This window comes from Sinocyclocheilus grahami, unplaced genomic scaffold, assembly GCF_001515645.1.
Source record: "Sinocyclocheilus grahami isolate Dianchi unplaced genomic scaffold, SAMN03320097.WGS_v1.1 scaffold317.1, whole genome shotgun sequence".
Classification (NCBI taxonomy): domain Eukaryota; kingdom Metazoa; phylum Chordata; class Actinopteri; order Cypriniformes; family Cyprinidae; genus Sinocyclocheilus; species Sinocyclocheilus grahami.
Window position 1 is genome coordinate 1,054,503 of NW_015505496.1, and position 27,025 is coordinate 1,081,527.

At 38.0% G+C, this 27,025-nt stretch overlaps 1 protein-coding gene across 1 annotated transcript in view; it reads left to right on the plus strand.

Moving 5' to 3' along the window:
• The window catches only part of wdfy3 (WD repeat and FYVE domain containing 3), a 75,505-nt gene extending 50,431 nt beyond the window's left edge, over positions 1-25,074 (plus strand). Inside the window, exons 29-66 of the mRNA XM_016294378.1 lie at positions 344-561; positions 690-886; positions 1,565-1,581; positions 1,953-2,109; positions 2,429-2,608; positions 2,736-2,969; positions 3,175-3,274; positions 3,611-3,771; positions 4,953-5,182; positions 6,074-6,183; positions 6,339-6,521; positions 6,702-6,859; positions 6,962-7,039; positions 7,221-7,448; positions 7,810-7,860; positions 9,813-9,981; positions 10,288-10,448; positions 10,791-10,939; positions 11,485-11,605; positions 11,698-11,783; positions 14,103-14,183; positions 14,283-14,337; positions 14,423-14,542; positions 15,371-15,488; positions 15,574-15,680; positions 16,393-16,546; positions 16,680-16,771; positions 16,914-17,126; positions 17,439-17,586; positions 17,823-17,977; positions 18,291-18,449; positions 18,657-18,836; positions 20,065-20,247; positions 20,330-20,420; positions 20,620-20,985; positions 22,537-22,648; positions 22,812-23,009; positions 23,103-25,074. Of these exons, the coding sequence (XP_016149864.1) occupies positions 344-561; positions 690-886; positions 1,565-1,581; positions 1,953-2,109; positions 2,429-2,608; positions 2,736-2,969; positions 3,175-3,274; positions 3,611-3,771; positions 4,953-5,182; positions 6,074-6,183; positions 6,339-6,521; positions 6,702-6,859; positions 6,962-7,039; positions 7,221-7,448; positions 7,810-7,860; positions 9,813-9,981; positions 10,288-10,448; positions 10,791-10,939; positions 11,485-11,605; positions 11,698-11,783; positions 14,103-14,183; positions 14,283-14,337; positions 14,423-14,542; positions 15,371-15,488; positions 15,574-15,680; positions 16,393-16,546; positions 16,680-16,771; positions 16,914-17,126; positions 17,439-17,586; positions 17,823-17,977; positions 18,291-18,449; positions 18,657-18,836; positions 20,065-20,247; positions 20,330-20,420; positions 20,620-20,985; positions 22,537-22,648; positions 22,812-23,009; positions 23,103-23,223 (5,641 nt within the window). The 3' untranslated portion in view covers positions 23,224-25,074. The remainder of the gene's footprint in view (positions 1-343; positions 562-689; positions 887-1,564; positions 1,582-1,952; positions 2,110-2,428; positions 2,609-2,735; positions 2,970-3,174; positions 3,275-3,610; positions 3,772-4,952; positions 5,183-6,073; positions 6,184-6,338; positions 6,522-6,701; positions 6,860-6,961; positions 7,040-7,220; positions 7,449-7,809; positions 7,861-9,812; positions 9,982-10,287; positions 10,449-10,790; positions 10,940-11,484; positions 11,606-11,697; positions 11,784-14,102; positions 14,184-14,282; positions 14,338-14,422; positions 14,543-15,370; positions 15,489-15,573; positions 15,681-16,392; positions 16,547-16,679; positions 16,772-16,913; positions 17,127-17,438; positions 17,587-17,822; positions 17,978-18,290; positions 18,450-18,656; positions 18,837-20,064; positions 20,248-20,329; positions 20,421-20,619; positions 20,986-22,536; positions 22,649-22,811; positions 23,010-23,102) is intronic.
• The last annotated feature ends 1,951 nt before the right edge of the window (positions 25,075-27,025 follow it).

Genomic DNA, 27,025 nt, shown 5'->3' on the forward strand with positions numbered 1-27,025 from the left:
AAATCAAGGGTGGATTATTAGACTTCCGAGAGCTGCGCTGCATTTTACAGCATCTGTAACATTGTTACCTAAGCTTGCTGGTTTAGGGCTGTTATCTGGGATTGGATACAGATGGAACTAGACACTTTGGATATGTGCAGCCCAAGTGCTTTTATCTATTATCAGTGCACTCAGTATTTTATTTATTTATTTATTTTTGTGTATATGAAAAATGTCAAAGTGCACCATTTGATTGTCTGTAAATAAAGCCTCATAACGTAAAACATTATAAACCAAATTTGTAAGATTTACTTTTATATTAATCACCCCACCACTAAATTTTTCTTTCTGCTAATTCCCGCAGGGCTTGTGAAGAGCTTGTGCGCACTTTGGGTTTTGATTGGTTGCTGATGTTTATGGAAGAACACATTCACTCCAGCACAGTGACGGCTGCGCTCTTAATCTTGGTGGTGTTGATGAGTAACCAATCCATCCTGAGCCGGTTTAAAGAGGGCCTGTCGGGAGGAGGCTGGCTGGACCACACAGACTCTGTGCTCACTAATAAGATTGGCACTGTTCTGGGTGAACATGCATTTTAAGTTAAAAAGGAACTATAATTATACAGTATAACAATATGATGATAATAATAATAATTTTGCATGGTAAAAGGATTTGTGGGGCTTTTATTTTTTGCTTGTACCTCCTTTCAGGTTTTAATGTGGGCCGCAGCGTAGGGGGCAGGTCAACGGTGCGTGAAATCAACCGAGATGCCTGCCATTTCCCAGGATTCCCTGTGTTGCAAACTCTACTGCCCAAACACACCAACGTTCCAGAGATCTACTTCATGCTCATGGCCCTTTTCCTCCAGCAACCAATCACAGAGCTGCCTGACAGCCTGCAGGTACATGTCAGTATGCAAACCTTTTTTTCCTACTAATCAAACTTGAATGTCTTCACTGTGTCTTTGTTTGTATGTGTGATCTCACAATCCATATCATGTTCCACATCTCTGAGACACTATTGAAAATACTTCACATGCTCAGTTTCACTTATTTGCTTATATCATTAGTGACCTAGAAATAGTGCAGAATATAAATCCATTTTACATCATATTCTTTCTTTCTGTCTTTCTTTTGTTTTTTTGTTGTTAAATCCTAAAACTTTGATTACAAATTTAAATAGGATTTGAAATCCCACATTTTCAATGTGATCTCAAAACTTGTTTTCAACAGTTTTTAAGGTGACATGCTCCATGTTAACTATACTGTTCATCCATTCATTCATGCATGCTTTATATAAATGTTTACCATCTGCCCTTGTGACTGTTTCCTGTGAGAGCATTGAAGTGTCACTCTTTTACTTTTTAAACCATTAAAAGGCATTCTTTTACTTTTTAAACCACACAATTATTGTTGAATAATTTGTTAATATTAGGATTTAATTAGATTTCATAATAACTTAATACGGTTTAATAAATTGTATAATATACATTTAATAATAATAAATTAATTATTATTGAGTTGTACCCATCTCCTCACACAGTTTGACCTGGACTCTATCTGGACATTTATATTTGGCGTCCCAGCCTCCAGTGCTACAGTGGTGGGCTCCATTCACAACATGTGCACTGAAGCAGCGTTCCTGCTCTTGGCCATGCTGCGCAGCATGCTCAACCTGGTGAGTCTCCAAGCCACCATGCCTCAGAAATATGTGTCCCAGGAGCATCTGCTGGCATTGGGGGGATTGTTGTCATTTGGTAGTTTATCAAAGCTTTTATACTATCAGCTGATGAAGAATTCTGAATGAAATGGCAAATTATTAAAAGGCATTCTTTTACTTTTTAAACCACACAATTATTGTTGAATAATTTGTTAATATTAGGATTTATTTAGATTTCATAATAACTTAATACGGTTTAATAAATTGTATAATATACATTTAATAATAATAATAATAAATTAATTATTATTGAGTTGTACCCATCTCCTCACACAGTTTGACCTGGACTCTATCTGGACGTTTATATTTGGCGTCCCAGCCTCCAGTGCTACAGTGGTGGGCTCCATTCACAACATGTGCACTGAAGCAGCGTTCCTGCTCTTGGCCATGCTGCGCAGCATGCTCAACCTGGTGAGTCTCCAAGCCACCATGCCTCAGAAATATGTGTCCCAGGAGCATCTGCTGGCATTGGGGGGATTGTTGTCATTTGGTAGTTTATCAAAGCTTTTATACTATCAGCTGATGAAGAATTCTGAATGAAATGGCAAATTAGTGACAAACTGGTGCTCAAAGTGGAATTTTTTTTTTTTAAATGGTATTATGTTAAGATGAATTGTTTTTACTGCAGAGACCTAGAAATACAGGTTATTCTTGTGACCGCAGGCCCTTTAAATAAGCTCACAGCACAAGCTGACATAGCTTTTGATATTTCTCTTTATCTAACCTGCAGCCTTGGCAATCAGAGGAAGAGGGTTCCTGGCTGAGAGAATATCCCATCACTCTCATGCAGTTTTTCCGTTACCTCTATCACAACATCCCAGATCTGGCACCCATGTGGCACAGCCCGGACTTCCTGTGTACACTTGCTGCTACAGTTTTCCCCTTCAATATACGGCCCTACTCTGAAATGGTATGCTATGGTTCTCTTTGTTTGTTATTGTAACTGGCTTTTGGGTGCTCAGGCCTTTGAGAATTTGTCCTTTTGATGTTCAAGTCACAGTTGTTTGTGTAGATGAAAAATGTCTTGTTTTCCTCAGGTGAGTGATTTGGATGATGAAGCAAGCTCTCCCACAGAAGAGTTCAAAGCCTTTGTGACGGATACAGGCATGAACCGCAGCCAGTCAGAATACTGTAATGTAGGCAATAAAACCTACCTGACCAACCACCCAGCCAAGAAGTACGTCTTTGACTTCATGAGGGTCCTCATCATGGACAACCTGTGCATGACACCTGCCAGCAAACAGACCCCCATCATTGATCTTCTGCTAGAGGTGAGGTCATTTCAGAAATCTACTCGAAATGAACATTTAATTTTGTTGCCAGTGATGTTACCTGAAGCTACAGAATTTCTGTAGCGCGTGTAGTTCTAGCTTTCTTTTCTATCGTCCTGCAGTGCTTTGCATGCTGCTAATTAGAAGCTATTGTGGGAGTGTCCATCTGTTGGGCAGAAACACTAACTTTGCTCTGTGTATTCAGGCCGCACCAGAGCGCTCCACCAGAACCCAGCAGAAGGAGTTTCAGTCCTACATCCTGGACGGTGTGATGGAGCAGCTTCTGGCAGCAGATGTTCTGTTGGGTTAGTTGCATCCCAATCATCAGGTTTAGTTCAGGGAAATGCTTTGGTACAGTGCTTTAGCCAAAAATGAAAATGCTGTCATTTACCCCCCACCCCTCCCTCATTTTAATCCAAATTGTGTGGTTTTTGGTGTCAATGTAGAGTCACAATATATGTAAAAACTGTCATGGCATGGTGAGACATGTCTTGACTGACCATATTTTAGTGGTTCTCAGTGTTTCTGAAGTTCCATGATGTCCCTTAAAGTTCATTGTTCATCCAACAAAATATTTAAACTCACACAATATCAGCTAAAAATTGCAAATATTTCATGTGTGTGTCTCTGTCCTCCAACAGGTGAGGAGGCATCATTGCCAATAACGACAGGAGGAAGTTACCAGATCCTGGTCAACAATGTTTTCTACTTCACCCAGCGTGTGGTGGATAAGCTGTGGCAGGGCATGTTCAACAAAGAGTCCAAGCTTGTGGTGGAATTCATAGTTCAGCTGATCACCCAGGTGAGCTCTATCCTGTGATCGTTCCCAGGATGATTTTCCCCACTTAAGGAGGTTCCCCACTTAACCTCCAATTGTACACAATGTCATAGTGTCCCTAAAGACTAAGGAAATTGTCTTGCTATATAATTATTTGTTAGCTTGGCATTGAAAATGGTCTATATGTGACCAAAACGTTTGCCTTGTTCTTCTCAGTAAACTTTCATCTCGCATATGATTTTTGGTGGAGTGTGTGACTTTTCAAGTATTTTATATAATTTGTTGGCCATATATTGTCTACTTTGCCATTTTAATTATGAGCATTGCTTACAAATGAGTACTTTTAGTGGATGTCTTACATTTATGCTACTGTTATATACATTTACATACATTAAATTGATCTAAAGTGACTATAAAGACATTTATAATGTTACAAAATATTTATATTTCAAATAAATTATTTAAAGCTGTCTTTTCATCAAAGAACCCTAAAAACTGTTTTAGAGTTTCCACAAAAAGCAGCGCAACTGTTCAACATTTATAATAATAAAAATGTTTCAGCACCAAATCAGTATATTAGAATGATTTCTGAAGGATCATGTGATACTGAAGACTGAAGTAATGACAAAAATTCAGCTTTACCATCACAGGAATAAATTACATTTAAATGACAAAATCTATTATTTGAAATTGTAATAATATTTCACAGTTTTACTGTTTTTGCTATATTTTTTTATCAAATAAATGCAGCCTTGGTAAGCATAAGATACTTCTTTCAAGAACATTAAAAATACTTACCCCAAGCTTTTGAACAGTAGTGGAAATATAAGCAAACAGAATGTTAAAAATTAAAATGCAATTAAAAGCAAATGATAATAAGCAATCACAGCAACCACAGTTATGTTTTTAAGATGAGAACGGAACAAACATTTCAAAAAATTTCACAGTAAGTGTTTCACTAAATATTGCAAAAATGTATTTAACCATTTAAAAAGACCACAAGGACCCACAATGTGATGTAAAGTCATAACTTGGATTATTAAACATAATATTATCCTTTTATTATATTACAACTTTCTGTTAGATGTACAATTCTTTCTCTCTCCCTTTCTTATTTCTTATGACTTATGTAGCATTCCTATTTGACGTACGTGACTGGTGATTTCTCAACAAATCTCCTTTTTCTTTTTTTGGTCCTACAATAGTCCAAACGGCGATCACAGGGTTTGTCTCTGGACTCAATCTACCATTGTCTGAACCGAACAATCCTCTACCAGCTCTCACGACCACACAAAACGGTCCCGCAACAGGTCACCCTGCTGGATTCACTGCGTGTGCTGACAGTAAACCGAAACCTCGTGCTGGGACCCGGCAACCATGACCAGGAGTTTGTTGCTTGTCTGGCCCACTGCTTGATCAACCTGCACACGGGGAGGTGAGAGAGACACAGAGGCCGTGTAATGTTTTCAGGCACTTTACATGAATTCAAGGGTTTATTTTAATTTAGAGCTTATAGATGTTTGGTTTTATTGCAGAAGTATTATGTTAGAGGTATGGATAGGTAAGTCTTTTTTCCATTTGACATGCAGAGACTCTGATTCAAAGAGACTGGTTCAAAAAAAATTATTAGATTAAAGGTAAGTAGGTAGACATTACATATGAGGTGTGAAATGAATAAATAGGTAAATAAATTAAATACATTTAGATAGCTAGGTAGACATATATGAAGTGTGAAATAAATTTACATGGATAGTTATGAAATAAGTACATTTAGATAAGATGCATAGACTATATGAGCAGTAAAAAAATACAAATACAAAAATCTAGATGGGGATGGGTTGATGGGATTATGTATGAGCAGTGAAAAATGAATAATTCCTATTCTTAGGATTGTTTGTGATTGTGCGCCTCTGCTGTTGTGAGTCACTGTGAGAGACTTGAGGGGGAGGTTTACGTTGTCATGGCTCTGTATACAGGCTGACTCAGAAGTTTGGCTTCAGAGAGACTGAGAAATGAGAGCAGCTCAGAGACAGTGAGCAGAATTACATTCCTGTGTAGTGCTGCTACTCTGAGTCTCTGCTCTGCTGATGCAGGAAGATCAATAACTTCAACTGATTTGATTTGGAGCATCTGATGTGCTGAAATCATAGTTCATTATTCTTGCTGTTTGTGTTCTAGCGTTCAAACTTATATTATTGACTGACTGGGGAATGTTCACATGATGCAGCACTGATAAAGCACTGGCCGAAAGGCCTTTGTGTCTTCAAATGTATGAGAATCGTGTGCTGTATCACTGTGCCAACATCATTTTCATGTTCTCTTACAGTAGTGTGGAGGGCTTTGGTTTGGAGGCAGAGGCCAGAATGACCACCTGGCATGTCGCGGTTCCTTCTGAGAACGAGTCGGACAATGTCCAGAGCCAGGATGTTAGCGAAGGTTGTTCTTTTTCTCTTTTAATGGCATTTTTGGAAACAAAGTGTGTGGTTTATTAAAGCATAGAGTTTTAATACTTCAAGCACTTCACAAACCCTCATAAAAACCATTATTGATATCAAACACTGTCCTTTTTGTTTGGTGTGCGTGTTTGTCAGGTCGTCAATTGCTGCTCAAGGCGGTGAATCGCGTGTGGACTGAACTCATGCACAGTAAGCGGCAAATGCTGGAGGACATTTTTAAAGTGTCTCTACCCATCAATGACCGAGGACATGTGGACATTGCCACTGCTCGACCTGCTTTAGAGGAACCTGCTGCTAAAAGCTGGCAGAACCACCTGGGTGAGGAAAACATCTAGTCAGACACACTCAAATTTTCACATTATTACTCCATCACATTCAGATTCTCCCACATAGTTGAATTTTTGCAGCTTTCCTGTGACTGTCTTTGTCACTCTGCTTCTGTTTTCCCCATACTCTCGTTTCTCTTACTGTGTTAAACCTTCTCTGTTTTCCTTCTAGTCCATGAGAAGAAATGCATCAGCAGGGGCGAGACCGTTGCCCCAGCTAATCAGTCCAAACTGTCTCGAGTCAGCAGTAACTTTGGTCTGTCCAAACTGACTGGCTCCCGTCGCAGCAAAAAGGAAAGTGGAATGAACAAGAACAATCTTTCTGCACAGGTAACTGACAAAAGAACTGACGCAGACATGGAAATGGTTTCACAGCTAACCTTATGGACTTGCACAGGCAGTTTGCCCTCACATTGTTTTGAATGTCCACAGGAAACCTTTCAGTGGATGTTCACGCACATTGCTGTGGTCCGAGACTTGGTAGCAATGCAGTACAAGGAACATCAAGAGGTAGTAACCTTTCAATTTCAAGCATATACAAAAGTCAAATAGATCTTTCAGAACAATAATAATTTGAGAAATGCTTTAAATGGAGGGGTCACTAAATAAATGTTTTCCCAGTTCTGATCGTAGTGGTATGACTTCTACAAAAAAGATTTTTTGATACAAATATGCATTTGTTTTCTCACAGAGGCAGCAGAATGCACTGAAGTATGTGATGGATGAGTGGGCAGGGATTGAATATGAGCTGCTTCGGGAAAGGGGCCTCTGGGGGCCTCCTATCGGCTCCCACCTGGACAAGTTTCTGTTGGACATGACCGAGGGACCCTGTAGAATGAGGAAGAAGATGGTTCGGAATGACATGTTTTACATTCATTATCCCTACGTGCCTGATCCTGAGCCCAACGCAAGCACTCAGGTTAGTGGAGCTCCTTCTACCCTTTCTTTTTTCAGTTTTAAGGAGGTACATGTTGTGTATTGTATGTTAGCTAATTCTGGCTCCCTGAAATAGAAAATAAACTTATATAATTGGCTTTAAACTTATTTTACCCCATTAACTGAAACAAGTCTATTGATTTTGCCTATAGTGTCAGTGAAAGTCAGCATGTGTATAGCACTAATGGTTGATAATCTGCTCTAAATGGATCTTTTGTGAACTCTCAAACTTCAATTGCCAGCATTAGCCATATGAGGGTAATGACGGCACAAAAGAAGCCTTAAATGCGAACACAAGCTTTCATATGCTCCTCTTGCCTTATTGCCCATTTTTCCCTTTTCAGAATCAATCTCAGGTGCCATTAATGGGTGCAATGGTTAACATACCAGTCCAGGTACAAACTGAAGTGTTCCTAAGCTACAGTCTTGCTGTACCCTCTCAAACAGCTGCATTGCTGAAAGCTTAACTGTAAAATAAAATGTCCCAGACCTTCTGCATTTGTCTGTCACATGATAAGGAGGTGTATGTGGATTGACGCCTCCGCAGAACGCTTAAATCGCTGTTTGGAGATGTATTCTCTGCTGTCATTCCTGTTGTAAATATTTCATACACAGAGAAACCTCCAGAAAAATAGGTTCAGGACAGCTCCTTCCCTCACATGTTTGCTAATCCCTTATAATCCATATTATAGTATGTGAAGTGGAGCAATTTTCAAACAAGAATGTTGCATGTTACTGTTACAACTCACTAATAATAATTGGTAATCATGTTGTAATTTAAGAGCTGAATTAAGTAAATTCTGCACCACTACTGACACCAAACAGAACTGCAAAAATAAAGACTGTTTCAGAGACTTCACACATCTTCCATTGTTCAGCAAACAGATACTGAAGCCCTACCCTAAACTCTCTCCATTGGTTGAGCCAGTCTCATTACATCTGACCCAGTCGGGCCACTCAAAAAAACAGATAACAGTTCTATACATTTATACATTTCACCTTTAATTACAGTTGCCTAGATTTGTATGTAGATATTTTAATAGGAATTTGCTAAACAGCATGACCATGCAGGTTGTTTTTCTCTCCAAAATCAATATTTTGAATTTGCATACAGTTCCAGTTAGGGCTATCGCGATAACCGCAATATCGCAATACCGCGTATTGACGAGCAAACCGCAGAGGAATGCAAGAACCGCAGCAACCGCGATTTTTGCGTGTTTTCTTTTTTCATAGGGTTTTGCCCTTCTCGTTTTACACTGTGTACTGAATATTAAATAAGTTAGTAATGATAACATAATGTGTACCATGCTGATTTGTTCTGAGACTCCATAGATTTGCACTTAACAAGCCTAAACAGAACAACGAATGAGAGAGAGATCAACTGACCATGTGCGATTACTTGCGAGTCATATATGTTTGTGAAAATGGGTAGTCATGTCCAAGGAAAGCCAAATCTCTGTCTTAGCATCGACGCGTTGGTCAGCTGAGCCTTCTAACGTGGCGCTCAAAGTTAAAATGATTTCAATAGCGTTTTCATTTTGTCTCTCTTTGAATGAATCAGCGTTTTTGAACGTGTAGTTGAATGAACGGTTTAAAGACTCACTCAAAGACGGTCCCTTTCCACCACCTTGTGGCGCAACACTGTAACTGCACTGACTTACAGCCCGTCTAGAACGCGCGCAGGTGGAAATATCAGTAGAAAGTCTCTTGTCCAGTCGGATTCGAGGATCAGAACAAACTGTTATACATATAGGCTAACAATAGCCTAACAATCTTATTGTCAGGTTTATGTTCTGTTATGTGGATCGTTATTTTGTCATTCTCTTCTGTTTACTTCACTTCCTGTTTCAACGCTATTTGGTTTCGGTTTCGGTTTCATTGGTTTCTGAATATGAACTCGTTGTATCGTAACATACACACACAGATTTTATATATATATATATATATATATATGGCGATAATACCGCATACCGCGCTATTTAGCCACTCAAAATTACCGCAAGGGAAATTCCTTCACCGTGACAGCCCTAGTTCTGACTGAATTCATGTGTGATCTTGAAAACTTGCTGATCTAAAGGTGTTTAAACGCTTGAAATTTGCTTTGTGGGTAAATATAAATTGTGTTTCGATATGAATTATGTACTATATGCGAGTTGTCAGCATGGGATTTTCTTAAAGAGTGATGGACATGTGTCTTGCATGCCTCTGACTGGATTCTTCTGGCTGTCACTGACTCCCGCGATTGAATTTTTTATTAAAAAGTTTTTCATCATGATTGATATAAATCCAAAAGAAGAGTTAATAAGAACTAAATTAAAGAGTTTGCAATACATTTCAATCTTTCCAGAAACCAGTGCGCTACAGACGAGCGATAAGCTATGACAGTAAGGAGTATTACATGCGGCTGCTGTCAGGGAACCCGGGGATGTACCAGCACTCCATAGAGCAGAACACGGAGGGAGAGACCACACAGCAGGAGCCTGAACATGGAGAGGACACCATCGCAAGGGTCAAAGGTCATTTTAACATGACAGTGCTGTTTATTACATGATACTGTGAAACTACTACAGAAGTATACTTTGTACAGTGAGCTTTAGAGTTACACATACTACATTTTGCTCACCAATGTAGCAGACAGAAAACAAGTACCACTATTAATACAATTATTAATTACTTGTAACTAGAAATTCTATCACCTCTTCAAACTAAATGGAAGAAACTGGGATCTGAAGGATCTCATTGTCTATCTATCAAAACTACTGAGCATGTAATATAATGAGTGTATTGTATAGATTGACTGAGTGTGCTGTGTTTTGTTTTAGGTTTGGTTAAAGCTCCTTTAAAGCGGTCCCGGTCTACAGCGGATGGAGCCGATGAGGACAGTCAAGACCAGCTGCAGGAGTTGCTGGAGCCAGGAGCTATGGACGAGGAGCAGAAAACTGACAACACCACACTGCTCCGCCTGCTGGAGGAGGGGGAGAAGGTCTGTAGCACTGTACAGCTATACATCTGCCTCCACAACATCCTCGTCACACTGTTCAACAACTGCAAATTTTGCCGCCAGTCACTGTTGTCATGACAACAATTCGGCTTTGAAAATTTGGGTCTTTTTGGTAGAAGCTTTCCAATTTGACGCTTTGTATTGATCATTAGATCATCATCTAATAACAGTCATTAATTTACTGCTTACATTATTCTCCATCAGTATGAGGGAAATAATTAGTAATATCAGTCTGGTTGGACGATTAGGTTTGTTTTACGTTTTGAATTTGCACTGATTGATATGAATGATGTACTGAGAATGTGTTTGCTGTGTGTGTTATAGATCCAGCACATGTACCGCTGTGCTCGAGTTCAGGGTCTGGACACCAGTGAAGGGCTGCTCTTATTTGGGAAAGAACATTTCTATGTGATCGACGGCTTCACCATGACGGTCACCAGAGAGATTAGAGACATTGAGACACTCCCTGCAAAGTAAGAATGTATTGTTTTGTATTCTGCTCTTCAAAAAATGAAAAATGCTCACTTGTATCAGATCATCTGGTATCTGTCTGTCTGTCGGTCTCTGTTGTTTGTTCTGTTATTCTATTGTTCTCCATCTATTTATCAGTCATACGTTCTACCTATCATTATAGTGGTCTGTCTTTCTACCGTTTCTTTGTTTGATCTGTCTATCGTTCTATTGTTCTATCGTTCATTTTATCGATCTTTCTGTTGTTTTAATTATCTGTCATTCCATTGTTCTTTCTGTTTTTCTATTTCTGTTATAATTATAACACAGCTGCTTCTGTTACAACTTTTTTTATTAAAATAAACCGGAAGCATTGATATTTTACATTAACCTACAGTTCATTGTGTGATTCTATTCTGTGGTTATTTTAGATTATTTTAATATATTAATTATCATAAATATATTAAGTCATTCTGTGGAACTTTGCTGAGGCCCCCCAGGTTGAGAACCACTGCTTTAGTTGTTGCACTGCATTTATATATACTGCTTGTTTTTGTGACATTTGCAGTATGCATGAGCCTATCATCCCCCGAGGGGCCCGGCAGAGCAAGAGTCAGCTGAAACGAACCTGCAGCATCTTTGCTTACGAAGACATCAGAGAGGTGCACAAACGTCGCTATCTGCTTCAGGTGTGCAAACAACCCGTTTGGCTTGATAACACACTGGTCAGCTTTCATGTTAATGCTGATAATGAAGCTATGCTTTGCTTTCTTCCTCACAGCCCATGGCAGTAGAAGTGTTTTCCGGAGATGGAAGAAATTATCTGTTGGCTTTCCAAAAAGGAGTCCGGAACAAAGTGTATCAAAGGTGTTGTAAACACTGATGCCTCTTGGTGTTGGGCAATATGCTTCATAGTCATATCGTCCTATCATCAGCCTGTGAGATCACCGATACATAATATTGTCATGCTAGTTTATTTAATAATTTACTTGCTTAGTTTCATAGTTTCATAACCAACTCCAGGATAAGCCTAAAATCAACCTAATGTTTGTGTAATGCATCAACTACATATAATATTTTTCCAGTCAAGTTGCATATAGATGTCATAAAAGATTTTTTAATATTACTGAATTTGTATGTAACATAACAATTTAATAAAAACATTGTAAGTTACTAATTATAATGCTTACATTTCCTCAGTTATTCAAACAGCAGCTACAGAAAATGAGCAAAGAACATTTACATCATCAAAGACCATCATCACTGACTTCAGTCTAGCGCGAGTTAATGCACTTTAAAAAAAACCCCACTCCCATTATAATCAGTCAAGCTATACTATATCTCTTATACCTACATCGCACGTACATCAGCATTTTTTTGTTTTTGATGTGGGAATCTGCGAGAGAGCAGAATTCAGTCGGCGAGCGCGAGCACTGAACAACAAAACTCAGTGTTTCAGCGATGACTCATCTGAACGCTTCTGATTGGCCTTTGCCTTTATAAGCTCAACAGAATCGTGTGTGACTGGTTATAACGCGCAACACTGCAACAACGTGGAAAAATAAATATGATGGGACAAATAAGCCCTAATATTAATTAGATAATAATACTATCCTGATAATAATAATGATAATAATAATAATTAGTATTATTATCGTCTTGATATCGTCGAAGGCATCAGCCACAGGCGATATCTCTAACTATCATCGATACACGATACTATCATCTAGTGGCACAACCCTAATGCCTCTTAAGGCGGCATTCCACTAGTCAGCTCAAAACAGCTCTATTTTGGGTTTAAATCCCACACTTTCTGACAAATTTAGATGAAATCTTGCCCTCTTCTGTCAGATGTTGTCACACTCAGAAATTAAGAATGGAAAGGGTCGACAAACTAAATGACTTCCTCTGACATTTCTCTCAGATTCTGTCATACACTGCAGCTCCCCATTTTGGCAGCAAATCATTGTGAAATTTGACAATATTAGAGCAGGTGTACCACATATTCATACACGACTGTAATAGACTGCATTAAGATGCAGCTCATGGAGTGATTTTACCCAGTATATGTGTTTGATTGTGTTTTTGTCCCTTTGAGACATGATGTAGAAAAAGAAAGAGATGCGCTACCATTCAAAAGTTTGGGGTCGCTATGATTTTTAAAAAAATGTTTATTCTTTTTGAAAAACGTCACATGCTTATTGAGGCTACATTTTATTAAAATACTGTAAAAACTGTAACACTGTGAAATATTTGTACAATTTAAAACAACTTTTTTTTCCAGTTTTAATATACTTTTAATGTAATTTATTCCTGTGATGCAAAGCTTACTTCAGTTTTCAGTGTCACGTGATTCTTCAGAAATCATTCTAATATGCTGAGATTCTAATCAAGCTCAAGAAACATTATCACTGATGAAAACAGTGAACACTTTTTCAGTGAACACTCTTTGATGAATAGAAAGTTCTAAAGAGCAACATTTAATAACTAAACATCTTTTGTAACATTATAAATGTATTTACTGTCACTTTTGATCAACTTAAAGGGATGGTTCACCCAAAAACAAACATTTTGTTATTTACTCTCCCTCATGTCTTTCTAAACCTGCATCTCTCTCCAACGCACATTAAATCTTCCCCATCTGTGGATGCTTTTAAGTCTAGATTGAAATCGTATCTTTTTAGTATAGCTTTTAAAATTGATTAGTGATCAGGATTTAATTTTTCATTTTAATTTTTGTTCGTGTGATGGTATGTAATGATGCTGGAAAGCACTTTGGTCCACGGCAGTTGTTTTAAATGTGTTATAGAAATAAAATTTGTATTGTATTGCATGAGTTTCTTTCTACTGTTGAGCACAACAGATTCGTCATATTTTCTTATTTTGTGTTCAACAGAAGGAAGAAACTCATACAGGTTTAGAATGACATGAGGGAGAGTAAATGATGACAGAATTTTCACTTTTGGGTGAACTATCCCTTTAATGTATTCTTGCTGAAACGTATTCCTTCAATCAATCAAAAATCAATCAGTCATACTGACCCCAAACTTTTCGAATGTAAGTGTATTTCAGCAAAACTTTCAATAGTCTGACTGTTCTGCCTCCATTATCTTTTTTACAGTGATTTAAGTGTAGAAGAACCTCAGAAAAATACTAGTTTACATAAAGCCAAATCTTGTTTTCTAGGTTCCTGGCAGTTGTTCCCTCACTAGCCGACAGCTCCGAATCTGTCTCTGGGCAACGTCCCAACACCAGTGTGGAACAAGGGTATGCTACCCTCATATTACAAGATTGTGAAGTGAATTTAGAGTTTCTTTACCAAATGTATTAAAATAAACGTTCACATTCGTGTTTCTTGGTAAACAGGTCGGGTCTTCTCAGTACGCTGGTCGGCGAGAAGTCAGTGACCCAAAGATGGGAGGTGCGGTATCTTCACATTTAAAGTTTTTGTCTGTTTGTTTTGTTCTGTTGTTCAGTGTTGCTTAGGAAAGACTCTTTATTTGTAGAGAGGAGAAATCAGTAATTTCCAATATCTGATGCATCTCAACACACTGGCTGGCAGGTCATATAATGACCTGATGCAGTATCCTGTCTTTCCATGGATCCTGGCAGACTTTGACTCTGAGGTACAAACCTGTCTTTGATCATTCCTTGTGACAAGTACTACAGCACAGCAGATGTCCCAGGGCTCCAGACTCCTCCTTCCCACTTTGTCGCTCTTTTGCAACTAACTTTCTCAGCTGGTCGCACGAGCACATGATTTGGTCGCAATATTTATTTATTTTTTTGTGCTACAACATGGGATTATTCAATGCATGCTGATTAACTTTTATCATAGTTTATAGTTATATGGAAACGAAAGTGGTTAACATTCAACCCGTTCTTTATCATCAGTAGTATTATCTGTGATTTGAATTTTGTGAATGGGAGTTTCTCTTGTGCTGTGTTAAGCCGCGGGATTCGGATGCTTTCACTTTCGAATTCGCGATCTTGTTGTCACTGTTTTGGTGACACTGCTTGCATGTTTTTCCCCCCCACTAGAATACCAGCATGTTCACCTTCTCTGGTTTAAGAAGCGGCCTTTTACTTGACTTTCGCTTGAAAACCATCCATCGTTTCCTCAATATGCACGTAATTTTTGCTGCGCACACCTTCATGCTCGTGCTAACACGGCGAGTATACTCTCTAAAAGCGCTATTTCGTTATGCTTTCAGTTTCGTTTGCCGTTTGATGTTTCTCATATGCAACAGAAATTGCAGCGCTTATGAGTTGACCAACGTGGTGGTCGCGCCAGTGCGACCGCACACAAAATTTAGTTGCACAGGCAGAAAAAATGGTCGCAGTCTGGAGCCCTGTGTCTGCACATTTACATTTTGTTTGGGGGATTTGGATGTTTTTTCTTTTGCAATCTGAGCTTAAGTTTTCCAAGTGAAATGTCTTGAATTGTTCCACAGGAACTGGACCTCAACAATCCAAAGACATTCCGAAACTTATCCAAACCCATGGGAGCTCAGACAGACGATAGACTGATCCAGTACAAGAAAAGATTCAAAGACTGGGAGGATCCTACTGGTGAGTCCGAGACCCCTGTTGATCATCTGTTAGTTATGCTTGTTAAGCTCCAACTTTTGAAACATGTTTTTTTGTTTCTTCACAGGCGAGACTCCAGCGTATCATTACGGCACTCATTATTCCTCTGCAATGATCGTGGCCTCATATCTGGTCAGAATGGAGCCGTTCACACAGATCTTTCTCAGGCTTCAGGTTAGTCCCACATGGCCTGGTCTGTTCAACATTTGTTGCTTTCTTCTCTTTACTCTGTGTTTTAGTTATTGTTGTTTAAAGTTTTTCTTTAAACTTTGAACCTGGACAAACTTTCATGTGGCTAGATTGGATAGTCTTGAACTGGGCAGTCTTATCATTGTTCTTTTATTCTTCGACACCCATTGTTATGCTGGTGGGAATAGATTTTACTAATGAATGTTACTAAATAAATCCTTCACAGTCGAAACCAAAAACAAACAAAAGTGGAAGAGCAGACTGGAGACCAGCTGTCTCAGCATTAAGCATAGCATCTTTCATACTCGCACAGATATTTACAGTGTTTCCAAGCATTAATAAAGATATTCCTTTGTTTCTGATAGGATGTTGTTATTAACGAACAGTGAAGGCCCGTTCACACCAAAAACGATTGATGCAACTACATTAGTGTCCACAACAATGTTCTGTTTATTATAAGTGCATGCTGCCTGCTGCTTTAAATACTCAAGCTCTTTAAAATCATGTGTCCTGATGGGCTGTCAATGTTGTTAGTGTTTATCATCTGAAAAAAATGGTTTAGTTCCTCTGTGCCTTTATTAATTAGAACAATTATTAAAACTTTAGAATTATTGTTATCGTCCCTAGTGTGAACAGCTGATCTAGTTTCAAGAGAGATTGAAGTTGGTGGTTACATGTGAGTTTCATCTGTTTTCAGGGAGGACATTTTGATCTAGCCGACCGAATGTTTCACAGTGTACGAGAGGGTTGGCTCTCTGCTTCCAAACACAACATGGCTGATGTGAAGGAACTCATTCCTGAATTTTTCTACCTTCCCGAGTTCCTACTTAATTCCAACAACTTCGATCTTGGTAAGGAAAAGCTTGACAGCTAGCCTCATCTGTACCCTAAATACAGTTTCTCTCTCTCTCTCTCTCTCTCTCTTTTTTTATTTTTATTTTTATTTTTTACATGAGTGTGTTATTTGATCAATCTTTTCTAAAGGGAGTAAACAGAATGGCACCAAGCTTGGAGATGTGATTCTGCCTCCGTGGGCAAAAGGAGACCCGAGAGAGTTCATCAGGGTTCACAGAGAGGTAATTGGCATCAAAATACATCATCTCCTGATGAAGCCAGAAGCTCTGTGTGTTATCGCTTCATTGTCGTAAATGTCAGAGAATAAGGCCACTTTCAGAAACAGGTTCATAACCTTTAGGGACTGTGTGTGTTTTTTTTCAGGCTTTGGAGTGTGACTATGTCAGCGCCCATCTGCATGAATGGATCGACCTAATATTTGGATACAAGCAGCAGGGTCCTCCAGCGGTGGAAGCAGTCAATGTCTTCCACCATCTCTTCTATGAGGGTCAGGTGGACATCTACAACATTAATGACCCACTTAAAGAAACAGCTACCATTGGATTCATCAACAACTTTGGCCAGATCCCAAAACAGGTTTGCAATTTCATTATTGAAAATGAACTACATCAGTGGTTACCTGTGCATACTTGAGAAGAACTGACTTCATATTTCTACTAAAAATCTCCTTGACACCAGCTTGTTAAAAGTCATTGAAAGGAAAGTCAGTTCTGAAAAAGCTCTAGCCTCATTTTTTTTTGCTGATGCCATTTGTTTTGTTGTTTGTATTTAATGTAATTAAATTGTGTTACCTAGGTGTCCAAATCCCTTTTGGGACCACTGTGCAGTACACTCTAGTGTGTGTTTTGCTCGGTATCCAGTTTAACCTCTTTGTTTCGTTTCTTTTAGCTGTTCAAGAAGCCCCATCCTCCAAAGCGGGTGCGCAGTAAGTCAAACGGAGAGGTACCTGGTGTACCTGTTACACTCAACTCCAGCTTAGACAAGTTCTTCTTCCATCACCTGGACAACTTGCGGCCCTCTCTCACCCCTGTCAAAGGTAATGCAGATTAGAGAGAGGTTTACAGTGGCATTCCTTTTTTGTTGGCTTCTACTAGTTCTGTCATATACATTTTTTTGTTTTAAAATACATAAATACTAACAATTCAATATCAACAATATATTTGTTAGAACTTGTTTGTTCAGGAATAATTTGTGTGAAATTTTAATAGCGGCTCTGGGCATACAGTGGAGAGCATTTTAACAAGCTCTGTGTGTGTCATTTGTGTTTTACAGAGCTGAAGGAGCCAGTGGGTCAGATAGTGTGCACTGACAAAGGCATTCTGGCTGTTGAGCAGAACAAGGTGTTGGTTCCTCCTGCCTGGAATAAAACCTTCGCCTGGGGCTATGCAGACCTCAGCTGCCGCCTCTCCAACTATGAGTCTGACAAGGTCATTCGCAACATACAAGTTCTTCTGTTTACTCATGTTTTCAGCATCTGCTGTGAACGGCTATCAGATCCTCAAATGCGTAAACCTTGAAATGTTTCTGCAGTTTTTTTCTCTTTTATTTTCTTATTTCCACCTTCTAAAATGATTTTTGTAGTAGTTCCCACAAGCTGGAGTGTATGGGGTGTGGGGGGAGGGGGAATGGTTTAGGAGCTAATTAAGACACAACAAAGTTTAATCTTGTGTTTTTGGTTTATTCTGTGTATTTAGTTTTCCATATCAGTTGTCTGATGTTCATATGTTGTTTGTCTCATAGGCGGTTGTAGTATATGAGTGCCTGTCTGAGTGGGGGCAGATCCTGTGTGCTATCTGCCCCAATCCCAAACTGGTTATCACTGGTGGATTAAGCACCGCTATCTGTGTGTGGGAGACCGGGACTTCCAAAGAGAAAGCCAAGACCATCACACTCAAACAGGTTTGTTTTATATTTGTTTTAATGTTGCTTGCTTGCTTGATTTTTTTTATTTTAATTTTTTTTTACTTCATTTGCTTTTTAAACCCAATAAATCTATTTACGTTTTGCTTTAGACTTTTTGCTAAACCTGCTTGTTCTTTATAACCGAATTTAATTTAATTGTAATGTTTTATGCATTGATCAACATATGTATTTTCATGGTTCCAGGCTCTTCTGGGCCACACAGATGCAGTTACATGTCTCACAGCGTCATCAGCTTACCACATCATTGTGAGTGGCTCTCGAGACCGTACGTGCATCATTTGGGACCTGAATAAGCTGTCTTTCGTCACCCAGCTGAGGGGCCACCGGGCTCCCGTCTCCGCACTCTGCATCAACGAACTTACTGTGAGCCCACAATAATGTCAGAATTACCTGAGTGTTGTGTTTAAACTACATCAAATTTTCCTTTTAGTCATTTAACCCTTTAGCTGACACCCGTCCCGTCTGTGGGATGCCTAAGTTTACTTCACTATATTACAATTAAATCCTAATCTGATCATGACAAACTATATATCGTTGGAAAGGTCCAAGACTCCTAAATATTTTTTTACAAAAACATTGGTAAAATATCTATGTAGGAAAAGTAATAGATTAATTTATGACAAGAGTGCACCTCAAAAATCTACATCATAACAGGAGTTCTGAGCTTTGTCATAAAAAGTCTTCTTCGTTGCCTTTTTCTCTGTCACACTTTAGAAATCATCAGAAATTATATATCAATTGAAAACTTTAAATCTCAAAATTCATCCTTTGAAACCCATTTTAAAATCAAGCATTGCTTTACCATGAAAATGGTACATCAATATCATGTTACAAAATGTTTTTGTTCATGAATTATAAAAATGTAAGTTTGGATCATGCACATTCACATCTATGTTCAAAAATGTGAGTGACAGTTAAGGGGTTTTAATAAGCACTCTTTGCATTGTATGGTCTTTGCATTTGTATGTTTTATTGGGGTAATAAAATATTTTTTAAATAAATTAGAATTCTAATGATCATAAAAAAATTATATATATATATATATATATATGTGTGTGTGTGTATATATATATATATATATATATATATATATATACACACTGCAAATGATAATATGTATAAAAATAATTTATTGTTGGTACTATTATTGTTAATTATTATTATCATTACTCACAGAAAACTATGGGGAAAATTATTTTATAATAAATTCTAATATATTTTAATACTTATGAAAATATAATAGGTTATTATTATTATTATTGGCTTAAGCAGAATTAAAATGTTTGCCAACTCAAACTTTTTTGGTATGAAATTTTTCTGGTAATTTTCTGGAAATTTGATCTGGTCATCAAGGTCACCAAGAAACAGTAGCACACTTTACTGTTTAAAAATGTGCTTGCCTTTGAAAAATTCCTGAAAAGGAATTAATTTCTAATTAAAAAGTGAGACCATCACTACTTTGGAAAAAAGAGCTTCCTGATTTAATTTCTTGCTTTTTATGAACCCTCATAATAAATTGATGCTTCCGAATAAAACCGAAGTGTTCTATGAATTGGAAAAGACTCTCATAACTCTGAGTGTCTTTGTGTAGGGTGATATAGTGTCCTGTGCTGGCACTTACATCCATGTGTGGAGCATCAATGGAAGCCCCATTGCCAGCGCCAACACTTTCACCGGCCGCAGCCAACAAATCCTCTGCTGCTGCATCTCAGAGATGAATGAGTGGGACACACAGAATGTTATCGTTACGGGACACTCCGACGGTGTTGTCAGGGTAATGGTCTTTTCCTTAATTTGCTTTCTTTCTTTGTCTTTTAAAGTGATAACGGTTCTTGACAAATGGCTTTATCTTGTAGTTCTGGAGAATTGAGTTCCTCCAAGTCCCAGAAACCCCTGCTCCAGAGCCTGTAGAGCCCCCCGATGTGCCAGACTGCTGTGGAGAGATTGGTAAAACATCCCTCCATTGCACCCTTTTCATGTCTTTCGTGCTGTAGTATTGAAAAGATGATGTGAAAGTATTAAATAAACTAAATGATAAATAATATTTTGATCAATTTGATATTAAACAATTTTAGCCTGCACTTTGCATTACAGCAATTTTAGATGATCTTTTCAGATTAAATAACCTCAAGTCTTGTTCTTCCAGAGGGCCGTGATGCTCCAGAGGATGACAGCAGTGAGTCTGAAGGAGAGGAAGCCAACCTCAGTCAGGACTCTAAACCTCGGACCTCAAACAGCCAGCCCAGTAGTACCGTCCACAGACCCAAACCTCGCACCGGAGCCTCCTGGTCGGTGGACAGTGGCTCTGACGACTCCCGCCGCTGGTCGGACACACTCAGTATTGACGAGAAGGAAGGCTTTGTTTTTGTAAACTACTCAGAGGGCCAGATTAGACCGGGAATTCCCTCGCAGCCACATTTACAACCGCACTCAGCACCCTCACATGGGCCAGTACCACAGCCTCTTCAGCCCAGTACTATGGAGGCTCGGTCGTACAACAAGCTCAAACCAGGTGCAGTAGATTAAAACCTGCCGTGACATTTTAGTGTTTTTTTTAATATTGCTATTTATTTATGTATGCAATTAATTCTAATTTAATCAAATTCTATTCTAGTAGATTTGCTGATTTAGTTTAATTTATCTATTTGAAAAAAAATTTTGTCGGTTGTGCTTCAGGCAACCTGAGTCCGATTCCTGGCACAGGGATCTTTCCAAATCCCGTTTCCCTCTCTCTCCCACTTCACTTCCTGTCTGATTCTGTTCCGTCACGTCTCAGTAAAAGCAAAACTGCCAAAATAAATCTAATTTCATTACATGAATTGATAAAGATGATAGGAAAATATTATTAAGGTATTAAATAAGCTAAATAATAAACATTTTGATAATTTTCATACATTTACTAATTTAATTGATCATTGAAATGATCAATTAAATTGACTAATTTATCAATTAAATGTTCTTAATTTAATTTATTTCATTCTAATTTAATACATTTACATTACATATTATAACTGACAGTTTACATGAAAAGTTATGATGCAAACCAAAGCGAGAGCGGTAAATCCTTAAATGAATGAATTGAATTTTATTTTGTCAAAATGTGCTGTAGTTTTAATTAATAGATTTCAGAAGTATGGCTTTTAGGGCTGTCAAAATGGTTGAAAAACTAAATTCGAATTTTGTACTTAAATGTGATCAAAATTCGAATTATATTCTAATTTAAAATGCATAATTTCAGTTAGGGTGAAAAAAGCTTTTGGCTTCTGAGGCCACAAGAGGGCGCCTCTAAATGCACGTTTATTCAAAGCATAAGATAACACGACTATCTGTGAAAAAAGTGCATAATGTTTAAAATAATGTTTATAAACCAATTATAATTAAGTTGCTTAACTATAAACAAAACAGCATCATGTATGTATGCATAGTTTAATACAAAGGGCGGAAAGCCAATCACACAGTACATTTCTCATTTAAAAATGAGATGCTGTGGGATGGGGAAAAAACAGCCATAAAGTCTTTTTTCTTTAACTTTTTTTCAAAGTTAAACTTGCATTAATTTTACATGGCTTTCTAAACATGCGGCTCCTTTGTGCGAGATGCGAGTGCAACGCTGATAGATGTCCCTCTAGATAATGCGTGAAATATGCGTTCTGTGTGAACAGTTTTGACATAAACAAGATCTTCTCCGCATTGATGTTCTCTTTTTCCGCAATATTTTTAATGAACAAAGCAGCAGCGCCGCATCTAGTGGCTTCAACTTGATAGGCTAACAAAAACATTACAATGAAGATTGCAGCGACACATACATCGTCATCGCATCTCATGCGCCACTTATAAGGCTGCCTCCTTAATGCACACCTAAAATTCGAATGCAACGTTTTTGCATTCGAATGTGGATTTTTATTTTAAATTCGATGAATATTCGAAATTCTAATTTTCTTTTACGTTTTGCATTTGCATTGTCATTCAGGTGCTGTTCTCTTGTGTTGGAAGATTCCTGTGATACTGTTTTTAATGTGAGCAACTGGCATGTTCTTCACCGTTAGCTTTGTCTCTTAAACAGGCTACAGATGGGAGAGACAGCTGGTGTTCCGGAGCAAACTCACCATGCACACAGCGTTTGACCGCAAGGACAACGCTCATCCTGCGGAAATCACCTCACTTGCCATTTCAAAGTAGGTGCTCAGTGTTCGTGGTGGAGTGAGGACAAAAGACAAGCTGGCTTCTATTCTGTTTCTAATGTGGTTTAACATTAATATGCCAGTGTTTGCTCAGAGGATATCAAATAAATTGTCTCTAAACAAGACGGTTGATAACAAGCTGTTCTTGTGTACTCAGAGACCACAGTAAGATCCTGGTAGGCGACAGCCGTGGCCGCGTGTTCAGTTGGTCTGTCAGTGATCAGCCCGGACGCTCAACCGCAGACCACTGGGTGAAGGACGAGCAGGTGGACAGCTGCTCTGGATGCGCTGTGCGTTTCTCCCTCACTGAAAGGCGCCACCACTGCAGAAACTGTGGCCAGGTCTTCTGCCAGAAGTAAGACAGATTTGCAGTAATATTTATTATGTATGAACTAAATGCATTTTAGGTTGCTTCTTGTGTTTTACAATTTGTTGCTTGTTCCCTCAGGTGTAGTCGCTTCCAGTCAGAGATCAAGCGGCTGAAAATCTCCTCTCCTGTGCGTGTGTGTCAGAACTGTTACTACAACCTGCAGCATGAGCGGGGCTCTGAGGAAAGCCCGAAAAACTAGATCACACTCACCCCACATCACATGCCCAAAAGCCACACCACCAACCACCCTCAAAAACCCCATTTCGCTGCTCCCCGCGCAAAATCTCATTGGTTAAAGCACTGACGTAGACCAAAATGGGATCACTAATGCTCATAATTTCATATATCGCAGAAGTGTGACCATTAAAAAGAGACGATTGTTAGTTTACTTTTCCATTCATGCGTTTTCTTTTGCAGTATGGTCTGTCATCTCATTGGCATCATCCACAAAGTCTGCGTTACGTTTAGATTTTAGACAAAGCAATGCATATAAAACGCTTCCTGATGAAACGAGATGACATTTGTTTATATTGTAAATACTTACAATGGCATTTTTAACTAGAAACAGTAAAAACAAAAAGTCATTATTAAGAGATAAAAGAAGAAATCAAAACACGACACATTGCTTGTAATATAGTATTACAGTATGTTAAAAATCACTCCTGGCTTTAAAAGAACAAAAATGCGAGTGCGTGTGTGTAGTCGATGTCACAAGTCACAACCTCCCAGCGGGAATAATATTGGGGACTATGAATGTTGATAAATGTTTGTGGATTGACGTTACTAGCTTGTCTAGTTATGCAAATGCTTAATTATGATGTTTATTTTATATGTTCTGTTGAAGTGTTGCCCACAGCATCAGCCAGTTGCCATAGACGACTTTTTCCGTTTTAAATTTTGTTGCCAACCTGCCTTGATATGTAACTACTATCATATATTTTAACAGTCGTGTAGGTCAATGAAAGCATGTAAATGTTGAATTTAGATTAAAGACCACTTTAAATCTTTTTTAAATGACAGGATCCATTCAACCTTTAAACGATTCCACCAAATTTCTATTATGCGCTTCAAAGACAGAAATGTTTCAAGTCAATTGAAAGACTGTATTATGAAACATGTTTCTGAAGTGTCAGAGTTCCTGCTTAGTTTATATTGGATGTTTTGAATCTGTACATTTTGCATTAGTGTGGGACTTCTCTGACTGTCCTTAATTTGATGCTTCGTTTGTTATTAGCTCATATGAATTAAACAACTTAAATGTTACTCTGACACTAGCTTTAAAAATGTTTGCATACATTTCTTATTCTTTAAACCTCACCATTTTTAACCATTTGCGATGTTGCACCAGTGTAAATGTCTGTAGATTATGAAAGCAATAGTTAGTGATGTTTTCACACATTTCACAAAAGACTAGCTTGAACGTTATTGTGTGTAAAGAAAAAGGGATTTAACACTTTTAATGGACTGGAAGCCTAGTTTCTCTTTACCTTAGACAAAACTATGAAAAAAAAAGTTTTTCATCTCTTTTTTTTTTTTTTTTTTTTTTTTTTTTTTTTTTGATACGGTGGGCAATATCCTATTAAAAATGCTGCTTTGATTAATAGAGAGAATTTCTTTCTTTCTTTAAATGGTCTGACACAACTTTAAAAAGATGAAAAATGTGTTACCATTGCAGTTGTTTTATTCACTGTTGTATGATTTCCGTACAGCCTAATATGCACTCGTTATAGTTGAATTATTCTATATTAATGTACTGTAATTCAGTGTGCAATCATAACATCGCAAAGCTGTTGGGATTTTGCTGTCGACAAGCAGCTCAAAGATCAAATGGCTATATCAATCTGAAATTCTTTTTGCACATTGACATGTAGACAAGACAAAGAAATGGAGTAATCACTGTTTTATCAGATGCATTTTTATGTTGTGCGCTATACTTTTTGAAAGGGTGCATTACTTTACAGTGAGATGTGAGACTGTACGAAGTATTTATGCAGTTATAAGGCTTTCTTTTTTATGATTATGATTTTTATTTTATTTTTTTCTTCAGCAAGTTTTGTTACTTGTTGCATGTCTAACACAGCTGACTTTCTGTGTCAGTGTATTGTACATGTTTTGGCATTGTTTTATTTGTTTTCTCTTTCTTTGGCTCATTTTTATGGCATTATCTAACGAGTCGACCCTGAAGGTTTTGTGTACAGTTTTAGGTGGATATATAGAGTGTCCCACAACTCTGGGTTGACTTTTATACTCTTATGTATGGATGTTGAGGACTGATCCCAGAACAGATGAGATACACTCGGATTGTCCCTGTTTGGTGGTCTTGTGATAGACTGCATTACTACAGTATCTAGTGTGCAAAACTGTGGTAGCTGAATGTTCATTGTATATTTGTGTTGAAAACCAATTACAAGAACCCCTCCCCCATAAATAACCCCTATACCTGTTATTATGACGCAATAGATATGGTACTTATACTTTTTAATTTAATTTCAATTAAATACTTGCTGTTTACCACCACCAGTGTCCTCAAATGAGTTCTTTCCATTATTTATTGCAATGTACTGCAAAAATATATATAATCTAGGAACTTGGTTATAATAGGAGGTCTTTGGAATATATGTAAGAATACAGGACAAATATGATTTCATACTTTGGAAATTGATTCAATTGCATCTAAGCAGTTGAATATACTGTGTTTAATCAATGCTAAAAACAGACGGCATTCATTGTTCTGGAATCTCACACATTTGTCCTGATCATATAAGAACAGCAGCAACAAAGCCCAGTATTAAGTCTCTGGTGAAAGCACTGAGGTGTTTGATGACTGGTTTCTATAAGAACACCGCTGAATGCTCATTTGTCTGAGAAACGATCCTTTCTAGTGGAACGTGCATGCTTACATTTGGGCGTCCAGTAAACCACTATGCCATCTTGAGAAAGCAAGTGACAGACAGTGTTGCAATCTGAGGGACATGCCAAAACCACACATCTGTTTGCCAGCACTTTATAATATCCTTTAATAATACAGAGCTAAAAAAAACAAAAACATGCTTGGGAGACAGAAATTACAAAATGATTTAAGTAAATATGAACTGGGATAAAATAAAGCATCCTGATTTTTCTATCTGAATACACAAAGTAGTGAAAGTATTGCTGTTTCTTGTGTGTATACACACCTGATGGTTAACACTTGTTATAACTATAGCAACGTTTTAGTGACTTGACAGTAAACAAGAAACATGTTATCCCAGTTAGTGTTCAAAATAAATAACCTAAGTAAAATTACTGGCCAGCGACACATCATCTTCTGGCACTGCTTTAGTCTTATGATCTTATTATAATGTAGTCCTATTATCCTTTTTACACACTATGCGGATATAATGAGAATTCAGTTGTCTCTATTATCTGAATGAATCAGAAGCAGAAGGAGCTTTATTACCAAGTATGTTTACACACACAAGGGATTTGACTTGGTCACAGGAGCTTCCAGTGCAGAAGAAAGTACACACATAGTGCAAGCATACATGATAGTGCAGACATAGAATTACACAGTAAAGATGAAATAACACTAATATAAGAACAATAAATAATGGGCTATATACAGAAATAGAAATATAGAGGGAAAAAATATACAATTGTTTAAATGAATGTACAGATATATTGGAATATTGCTTGGGATGGTTCACCCAAAAATCATTTACTCACCCTCCACTTGTTCCAAACCTATATGAGTGTCTTTTGTCTGTTGAACACAAAAGGAGATATTTTGAAGAATGTTGGTGACCAAACAGTTGACTGTAACCATTGACTTCCATAGTAATTTTTTAGTAATTAAAAATCCCAGGATGTCTTTCGAAAAGAGGTGTGACCTCGGCATCCTGGTCACATTTGCCCATTGCCCTCTGACTATCATGGCCTCCTAATCATCGCCATATAATGATTGGCTTCATCACTCTGTCTCCTCTCCACCAATAAGTGGATGGGTGTTGCACTGTGGCTGC